At 30.9% G+C, this 10,194-nt stretch overlaps 1 protein-coding gene across 1 annotated transcript in view; it reads right to left on the bottom strand.

The window, feature by feature from the left end:
- Positions 1 to 4,811: 4,811 nt before the first annotated feature.
- Positions 4,812 to 10,194, bottom strand: part of LOC111687718 (zinc finger protein 502) — a 9,656-nt gene continuing 4,273 nt past the window's right edge. The window contains exons 2-6 of the mRNA XM_046951406.1: positions 9,185 to 9,956; positions 8,317 to 8,502; positions 7,934 to 8,220; positions 7,761 to 7,862; positions 4,812 to 5,830 (exon numbers count right to left, since the gene is read on the bottom strand). Coding sequence (XP_046807362.1) covers positions 5,318 to 5,830; positions 7,761 to 7,862; positions 7,934 to 8,220; positions 8,317 to 8,502; positions 9,185 to 9,956 — 1,860 coding nt within the window. The 3' untranslated portion in view covers positions 4,812 to 5,317. The remainder of the gene's footprint in view (positions 5,831 to 7,760; positions 7,863 to 7,933; positions 8,221 to 8,316; positions 8,503 to 9,184; positions 9,957 to 10,194) is intronic.

Below are 10,194 nucleotides of genomic sequence, written 5' to 3'. Positions count from 1 at the left end.
AAAATTTTCTTTAAAATAATTTCCAAGTATCCACCATTTTATTATTTTTCTTTTAGATTTTGTTTATATAATTTATATATGACCAGACATTTATTTTCAAACTTTTTAGTGAAATTTTTGTTAATTTTTCATAATTGTTTTTTTTATCTTTTGGTGTATTAATCAAAACCTATTTTGTTAAGTTCAGTTTGCCTGTTTTTTTATTTATATTTTTTTTAATATTATTAAGTTTGTTTATAAAGTTTTTTTTAGTTTTATTATTAAATTATGTCTTTTTTTCTGTTAATAATATTATGGCTTTCAGACTGCAATTTTAAAATCTTGTTAAAAATTATTTGTACTTTTGGTTCATAAATTGGGCTATTGTAGATTTGTTAGGTTTTATTTTTTTATGTTTATTCATATTGTTTTAATATGTTTTATGGTTTACTTTTTTTGTAAATTTTTAAAATTTAAATATTTTAAAAATAACTTGTTAATATTTCTTGTTTTGTTTTGGTATGTGTGTGTTTTTTTTTCTTTTTTTTTTTGGTCAATTATATTTAAATAATTTTAAAGAAAATTTTCTTTTGTTTTTTCTTAAAAAAAAGTAAAATTTCCTTTTAAAATTATTTAAATATTTTTTTAAGGTATATTGTTTGTTTTGTTTTAATTATTTCATTTTGGTAAAAATTTATTTGGTGGAAAAATAAAAAATAATTAAATTTAAATTTTATTATTTGTGTTTAAACTTAAATGGCCAAAAGTTAGCAAAAATTTTGAATTTTGTTCAAAATTGCGGTCCGTTATCAAAGAGTTATCAAAGTTGTGTTTTTTATTATTATTTTTTTTTTAGTTTGGATTTGGTTTTTTTAGCCAAGGTTTTTTTTAGCCTTTAATTATTAAAAATTTGTTATTTTTGTTAAATTATTGTTATTGGAAAAAGAGTTTTTTAAAACCCATTTCTTGAGAGTATTGCCAGTAGTTGTTAAAAGTTTAAGCCTGTTTTTTCACTATTTAACGTTTCGTCCAGTTATTTAAGAAAAACTTAAATATTTCAAGTTTTTCTTATTTTTTTTTTTTTTCATTTAAAAGTCCTGTAGATGTTTTTGTTTTAATTAAACATAAAAATATTTTTGGAGCTTGTTTTTTTAGGTTAAATTTTGTTTATATACATTTTAACTGAAAAAAAATGAAAATTTAAATTAAAAAATTTGAAAAAATTAAAAAAAAACTTAAAAATTTTGTGTTTTTTTAGAAATGGAGTAAAAAAATTTTGATAATTTTGCTTTTTTTTTAAAATTTAGTTTCTTTAAGAATATTTAATTTTTTTTTTAAACATTTTACAAAAAATTTTGATTAATTTTGTTATTTTGTTTTAAGGGCCTAAAATTTGTTGTGTTTTTAATATTATAATTTACAAAAGTTTTATATACAAGGACAGGGGGGGAGGGGTTTTTTTATTCTCTTTTTATATAAAGTTAAAGTGTATCACAGTGACATTCAGTCTAATTTTCTTTATAATGCTTTCATTAGAATTATTAAGCATGAGTTTAAATTTTTATCATTAAAACCATAATATTTAAATTAAGCCGAAAATGTGTTTTTATTAATTTTTTTTCCTAAAATTTATTTTTGTTGTTGTTTTTTTGTATAACATGCTTTTTTTTTTGTTTAAATACTAATAAAAGCTTTTTTTTTTCTTATTAAAATTTTGTTTTATGTTTTTCTTTTTTTTTTAAATATTTGTCCAAAAATCTTTTGCCGAAACTTGAATTTTGTTTAAATTTATTAATTGTTGTTTTTGTTTTAGTTTTAAATTTATGATATGGGCCTAAATAATAATGTATTTTTTTTAATTTTTAATAAAATTTTGTCTAATTAAAACAACAGTTTAAAAATACCAAACAAATAATTTTGTTAATAATTTAGTTAGAGTTTTTTTTTAGGTTTAATTTACTTAAATTTCTTTTCCAACTATAAAACTTTTGTATTTACATAATTTTTTTTTTTTGTAATTTATTTAAATATTTTTAAAAAAAGTTTTCTGTAGGGAAAGGAATTTGGCCGGAGAAAGGAACTTTTCCAGAACTTAAACTTTTTAAAGGAAAAATTTAAATTCTTTTCACTTTTATTGTTATTATCTCAAATTTTAAGTTTTAAGCTCCCTTGTCTGGCTGATTTTTTCCCTACATTCGTTATTTCTATGCCAAAAAAGTTAAGGTTTTCTTTGCTGTTTTGCCAAATGATTGTAACCAAAAAGTGTTTAGTTAATACCCCATTTTCTGTAAGTGTATTTTCAACAAAAATTAAAGAAAAAGAAAAACTAAAAAAAAAACTTTTTTTAAAATTGTTTTATTCATATAAATATTTTGTGTTTTTTTTTGTGAAAGAACATAAAAACTAAAAGTTAAATAATAAAACTTAAAAACTATAAATATTAAAAAAAAATAATCAAAATTAAACAAAAACTAAAAAAAACAATTGAAATTTTTGTTAAATTTAAAAATTTAAACTTAAAATTAGCAAAAACATTTGTAATCAAACAATTTAAGCAATTTTATATAGAAATTAATAACTCCCAGACAGTCAACAATACAATAACTCACACAGCTATTGTGAATGTTAAGCAAAAAACACAGAGTTGTTAACACTTTCTTTTTCAATAAATGCCTTTTTAAAAAAACGAAAACAGATTCAAAAAATTTAATTTCTTTTTTTCTTTTATCTTTTACAAATCCACACTTAGAGAAATATTTAAAAGTTATGTTTGTATAAAAAGAAAATTCTAATGACTTTTTTTTAAAATATTTACTATAGGAATACTTTTTTTCTTTAAAATTTATATATATTTTTCTTGTAATTATGGCACTCTGGAGTTGTAAAACGAGTTTTTTTTTTTTTTAACAAAAAGTGTGGATTTTTTTAAAATATTTCAACAAACTAAACGCAATTAATTGTAATTATTAAAAAAAAACAAAAGGAAGACAAGACTTGTTTTTTAAATTTACAAAATAATCACAATTTTTATAAAAAGAAATAATAATATTAATAAAAAATGTTTGTTGTGTAATAAATTAGCATATAAGAAAATAGTTAAACTTATTAACTAATAAAAAATAATAGTTTTTAGTAACAAAATAATCATTTGTCTTAACTAAATAACGAAATAAAATATAAAAAAATCTTACAAAATAAAATTTCTATAAGAAAATTGTTTTTTTTTTCAAAAAAGTATACTAAAGCTGCTCTTTTTAAGAAGATTTCTTGCACATTCCATAGGATAGTATTATTTTCACAGTGTATTTAAAAGAAATAAACTTATACTTGCCATAAATCAATTAAAAAAGAGATTCATAACTCAGCATTGAACCAGAACTTAACTAGAAATGTTTCAGAACTAGAAATCAATTGGTATCTAATCCAGAACATAGAACTGTTTTAGAAATGAACTAAAAGATAGAACAGAACTAATAAAGAACTTGTAAAAAAACATATGAGAGCTAGTACAGAATTAGAACAAAACTAAAACTAGAACTGAATTAGATTTGACCTAATACTGAACTAGATCATAACCACAAGTAGAACTGAACTAGAACTAACTAGAACTGAACTAGAACTGAACTAGAACTGAACTAGAACTGAACTAGAACTGAACTAGAACTGAACTAGAACTGAACTAGAACTGAACTAGAACTGAACTAGAACTGAACTGAAACTGAACTAGAACTGAACTAGAACTGAACTAGAACTGAACTAGAACTGAACTAGAACTGAACTAGAGCTGAATTAGAACTGAACTAGTACTGCAATAGAACGAAACTACAACTGTACTAGAACTAAATCTGAACTTAAATAGAACTAAACTAGAACTGAAATAGAATTGAACTAGAACTAAACTAGAACCGAACTAGAATTGAATTGGATTCGAACTAGAGTTGTCTTAGAATTTAACAAGATCAGAACTAGTACTATGCTAGAAAGTGTATTAGAACTAAAATAGTTAGAACTCAATTAGGAATAAAAATTTGGTCTCGAGTTGAACTAAAACTAAACAAAAATCGTACATCTAGTTGTATTAGAACTGATTCTAAAACTGAACTAGCTTTAGAACTTAATCTTTCCGAACTAGAAACAAACTAGTACTTCTAGTTGAATTAAAAGTGATCCAGTATGTATCTAAAACGAAACTAGAACTGAACTAGAAATTATCTAAAACAGGATTACAATTAAACTAGATAGAAATGAACTTATGCATAAAGTAATTAGAGCTGATCCTTTAGCTGACCCTAAAAAGTTTTAGAACTGTATTAGGATTGATCTAGAACTGTTTTAGAACTAAAAATAATATTGAATTCGTAATACAAATTTAAAGTTATACAGCAGTGCCAGATCTGCTAGTTACTATTGTGAATCATTTATAACAGAGTTGTTTACTATTGCTGTAAATACACTGTGAAAAATTAACTTTCCCGTTATATTTAAATTGTTTGTTTTTTTTTTGTAAATAAAGTCTTTAAGAAAAAAATTAGAAAAAATAATTTCCTTTGTAATATTTAATTTATAGAAGTTATGGGAAGTTAAAGTCGTACTTTTGTCATTAATGTTTGTTTGTTTTCTTAACGGTTTAGAGTCCTTTTCGAAAAGACTAGTAAAACTTTTTCTTAATTAAAATTTTTTAAGAAAAAGAAACAAAAAATAATTTAAAACTTTTCTTTTTATATTAAAGTAATAGTAAAATTTAAATTTAAGTGTTATTATAAAAAAAAAACATTTAAAACGAGGATTAGGTTCAAAATGAAAAAATTTGTATATGTAATTGCTTTGTTTTAAGGTGTTTTTTTTTTCTTCAGTATTCTTTTAGCTCAATTTGTTAAAAATTGTTTTTAAAATATATGTTTTAAAATTTTTAAGAAAAATCATTGTATACTTAAGTTTGTTGATATTATCATAGAGATCCGAATATTGAGTGTATATGTGGATGTATAGGAATTGCATGGGAGAGAGTAGGTGGTGGCCCAGTGGGTGGTGGATGCGCTGGCGGCGGTTGATTGTGAGCGTGCGTTGTATGACCCTGATGATGATGCGAAGAGGTGGCCGTAGCTGCTGCTGCTACAGCAGCCGCCGTCGGTGGCATACCACCCACAGGTGGTAGTGTTATGGATAATGTTACAGTTTGGGGTGCTTGGCCAGCGGAGCTGTTAGCATTGTGAGCTCCCTGCTGTTGCTGATGATGACTATGTGCAGCTGCTGCTCCTGCAGCAGTTGTGCTACTAGCAGCACTTGCACTACCTCCGGCCGCTGTTACTGTTGCTGTGGTTCCCGCATTTGGGGGATGTCACTGAGCCACTACTGAAGTGGCAGCATTTTGCTGCACCACCACCCCGGGAGCTACGGAATTTGCCACACTTACCGATACCGATGGTTGTCCGGGACCAGCATGAGCTGCCTGTGGCTGTCCCTGAAAGGGATGCTGGAATGGTGGTCCATAACATTGCGGAAAGTACAATTCATTTTTCACTTGTGATCCGGTATTACCACCTCCACCTCCCATCGAACGCGGTAATATATTGTTTTTGTTTTCACCCGCTTGCGCCACGGGATTGTTGTTGTTTAGAAACTGTTGAGCGGCTGCATTTTTGGTTTCATTCATTAAATGATTGGCCGCGGCAGCAGCTGCTGCTGTTGCCACTGCAGCCGCTGAGTGTGTTGTATTGCTGTTGGTATTGTTGGCTCGTCGTGTCTTTGTGGCACTCGGATTCATATGGTTGTCAATGTGTTTGGTTACCTCGTTTTCGGTAGCGAAACGTCTTCGGCAATTTGGCATGGGACAGCAGAAGGGTCGATCGCCCTGGAAAAGGAAGATTAATATGCGAAATATGATGTTAGAATTTAAATTATATAACACTTCATAATCCTTTTTAATCCTCGAAATAAAATTGAAAGCTTTTGGAAAATTTAGAAGAGTTTAAAGGTCTGATTTCAGAAATAATAACTAACTAATCCAGAATTAAACTGAAACCGCTTCGAAACTGATCTAAACAAGGAACTAGAAGACAACTAGAATTAAGTTAGAACTCAACTAGAAGTAAACTAAAACTGAACTAGAACTGAACTAGTACTGAAGTAGAACTGAAGCAGAACTGAACAAGAACTGAACTAAAACTGAACTAGAAGTTAACAAGAACTGAACTAGAACTAAACTAGAACTGAACTGAACGGAACCAGAACTGAACATGATCTGAACTAGAACTGAACTGGAACTGAACTAGAACTGAACAACAACTGATCTTGAACTGAACTAAAACTGAAATAGAACTGAACTAGAGCATAACTAAACTAGAACTGACAAAGAACTGAACTAGAACTTAACTAGAACTGAACTAGAATTAAACTAAAACTGAACTAGAACTGAACTAGAACCGAAGTAGAACTAGAACTGAATTAGAACTGAGCTATAGCTAACTAAAACATAATTAGAATTGAACTAGAACTGAACTAGAATTGACCTATAATTGAACTAGAAATGAACTAGATCTGAACGAGAACTGAACTAGAACTGAACTAGAATTGAACTAGAATTGAACTAGAATTGAACTAGAACTGAAGTAGAACTGAAGTAGAACTGAAATAGAACTGAACTAGAACCGAAGTAGAACTAGAACTGAATTAGAACTGAGCTATAGCTAACTAAAACATAATTAGAATCGAACTAGAACTGAACTAGAATTGACCTATAACTGAACTATAACTGAACTAGAACTAGAACTGAACTAGAATTGAACTAGAACTGAACTAGAACTGAACTAGTACTGAACTAGAACTGAACTAGAACTGAACTAGAATTGAACTAGAACTGAACTAGAACTGAACTAAAATTGTACTAGAGCTAGAACTGAACTAGAACTGTCATAGAACTGAACTAGAACTGAACTATAACTGAACTAGAACTGAACTAGAACTGAACTAGAACTGAACTAGAAATGAACTAGAACTGAACTTGAACTGTCATAGAACTGATCTAGAACTGAACTAGAACTGAACTAGAACTGTCATAGAACTGAACTAGAACTGAACTAGAACTCAAGTAGAACTGATCTAGAACTGAACTAGAAGTGAACTAGAAGTGAACTAGAACTGAACTAGAACTGAACTGAACTAGAACTGAACTAGAACTGAACTAGAACTGAACTAGAACTGAACTAGAACTGAACTAGAACTGAACTAGAACTGAACTAGAACTGAACTAGAACTGAACTAGAACTGAACTAGAACTGAACTAGAACTGAACTAGAACTGAACTAGAACTGAACTAGAACTGAACTAGAACTGAACTAGAACTGAACTAGAACTGAACTAGAACTGAACTAGAACTGAACTAGAACTGAACTAGAAATGAACTAGAACTGAACTAGAACTGAACTAGAACTGAACTAGAACTGAACTAGAACTGAACTAGAATTGAACTAGTACTGAACCAGAACTGAACTAGAATTGAACTAGAACTGGACTAGAACTGGACTAGAACTGGACTAGAACTGGACTAGAACTGGACTAGAACTGAACTAGAACTGGACTAGGACTGAACTAGAACTGAACTAAAACTGAACTAGAACTGAACTAAAACTGAACTAGAACTAAACTAGAGTTCAAATAGAATTAAACTAGAACATAATAAACTATACTTAGTTAAAATCCCACTAAAGTGAGACTGGACAGTAAAGTTATGCTATAAATAAAGTGAAAATTTCTTAAAATAAACTTTTTAATTCTACCACTACCTGGTGAGTTCGAGTGTGCTGATCCAAAATGGCCTTCTGACGGAAATCTTTACCGCATTGTGCACATTTATAAGGTTTCTCTCCGGTATGTATGCGTATATGCTGAGAAATAGAAACAATTTAAAAGGATCATACATAAAGCCACACTTTCTACAACTCCCAACAACTCTTACCTGATTCAAAATGGTTCTCTGACGGAAGAAACGCGGACAGTAGAGACAACCAAACGGTTTTTCATTGGTATGTATTCGTAGATGCTGCGTCAAATGCGACTGCTGACGGAAACGTTTACCACACTCGGGACATGGATAAGGACGCGATTCGATATGTATGCAACCATGCTGTAGTAGAGTGGTCTTCTGTTTGAATTCCTTATCACAAATGGGACAACGTACATACAGTGGCATATTAGCCGGACGGATGCCAATGTGTGACAGAACATCGGGTAAGATTTTTTGACCTTAAAAACAAAACAAGAAATTAAAAACATATGTTATTCGAATGTCCTTCAGCTGTGCTCAAAAGATAATAAAGGTCTTCGTTCATCAGCACCCACCTTTACCATCTTTAAAGTATGAAGGATAGTGTATACCACCATCTTGGCCACCTTGAGAATCTTCATCATGATAACCATCGCCGGCAATACCATTTTTGGTATCATTCTCCTCGCCCGGAAAGGGTACATCTTGCGGCCATAGCGTGGGATGAGGACCATTTTTAAAGATGAGATGTGGTGAGACATCTGTGTGGTGAAACGAAATGTATTCCAAGTTATTTATCGTTATATTAATTAAAAGTTTTTAAAGAAAGTTTGTTTTAAAGTCTAAGCTAAACTACAGAGTTGAGAGTAAGTAGAAGGTTTTCAAGAAACGGCAAAGTGCTTCAGCACTTTCCTTTTTTAAGAGTTTTTTAAAGTTTAATTAATGAGAGCCATACAGTTAATACTTTTTTTTAAATTTTGAAAGTTTTTGCCAGATTTTTCTTTACAAAAAAGATTTTCCCAACTAAAGACCTTAAAGGCTTACGAGACACAAAATGGTTTTTTTAAGAAAAATTTTGAAATAGCAGGCGAACGAGTTTTTTTGGAGGCCTATAAAGTCTTTAGTTTTGGAAAATCAAGCCAATTCCTTGTTAACAAAGTGCTTTTTCTAAAATTCTTTAATAAATTAGCCAAATTGAAAAAAAACTAAAATTTTGTCTAAAATTTTTTATAAAATTTTTGCCCAAAAATGTTGCCCTAAACTGTAACTCTCGTTTGGGAATTTTCTTTTTTTTTGGATTTTGCAAAATTTCTGTTCTAATTTTTTTTCTCAAGAATTTATTCAAGAACTGTCGCTCGCCTTGGTGGGTTCGCACATGTTGATTAAGGATGGCCTTCTGGCGAAAGTGCTTGCCGCACTCGGGACACGCAAAGGGCTTCTCACCCGAATGGATGCGAACATGTTGATTCAGTATCGCCCGCTGTCTAAAGCCTCGATTGCAGTAACCGCACGTAAAGGGCTTCTCATTGGCGTGTATGCGTAAGTGTTGCGTCAGATGCGATTGCTGGCGAAAGCGTTTGCCACACTCCGAACATGGATAGGGTCGGGCGTCTGTGTGTATGCGATCGTGCTGCAGTAGGGTGCTTTTCTGTTTAAAATCTTTGCCGCAGGTCAGACACTTGAATAGCCTTAGATCACTGTGTGGTTTGGGGGGTTTATGACTGCCCGACGAATTGTTACTGCTGCTAGAGGTGGGATGACGTCCGCCGGTGCCATTGGAGGTTGATGTATTGTGATTAGAGCCATTCTGCTGGTTATTACTATTTGCAGAGCCATTTTGTCCGGGTAATAGTTCAGGCAAGGTGTAACCCTCTAAACCGTTGGAGGGACCATTGGCCGCACTTTGATCCATGCTGCCGTTGAGACCTGGCAGCACGGGTTTGTTGAGATAGTGTAAGGGTGGGAAACCGGGCGGTGCCATTAGGGCACCCTGTCCCGGGTGTCGTGGCGCATAGTAACCCGAAAGTTCACCATTCGCTGTAGGAAAATTACTGTGATCGTTAGTTTGGCCATTCTGTTGTACATGCGGATTATTCCCCGCCGGATTGTCTGAGGAACCGGCAGCACTGCCGTTCTGCTGCTGATGCTGCTGGGGATCATTTGAGCTTTGGTTTGGATTGGTTTGTTGGGTCGAATTCTGATGGAGACCAGATGCCTGTGGGTGTGAGTAAAGAAAAAAAAAACGTAAATAATGATAATATTGAATTAAGATCTAAACTAGAATTGGATTAAGATCTAAACTAAATTGGAACTGATCCCGAGCTAAACTACAATTGAATTAGAATTGAACTAGAACTGAACTTGAACTGAACTGGAACTGAACTAGAACTGAACTAGAACTGAACTAGAACTGAACTAGAACTGAACTAGAACTGAACTAGAACTGAACTAGA

This window comes from Lucilia cuprina, chromosome 5 (assembly GCF_022045245.1).
Source record: "Lucilia cuprina isolate Lc7/37 chromosome 5, ASM2204524v1, whole genome shotgun sequence".
Classification (NCBI taxonomy): domain Eukaryota; kingdom Metazoa; phylum Arthropoda; class Insecta; order Diptera; family Calliphoridae; genus Lucilia; species Lucilia cuprina.
Note: the sequence above shows the minus strand (reverse complement) of the source record. Positions and strands in the feature narration are given on the sequence as shown.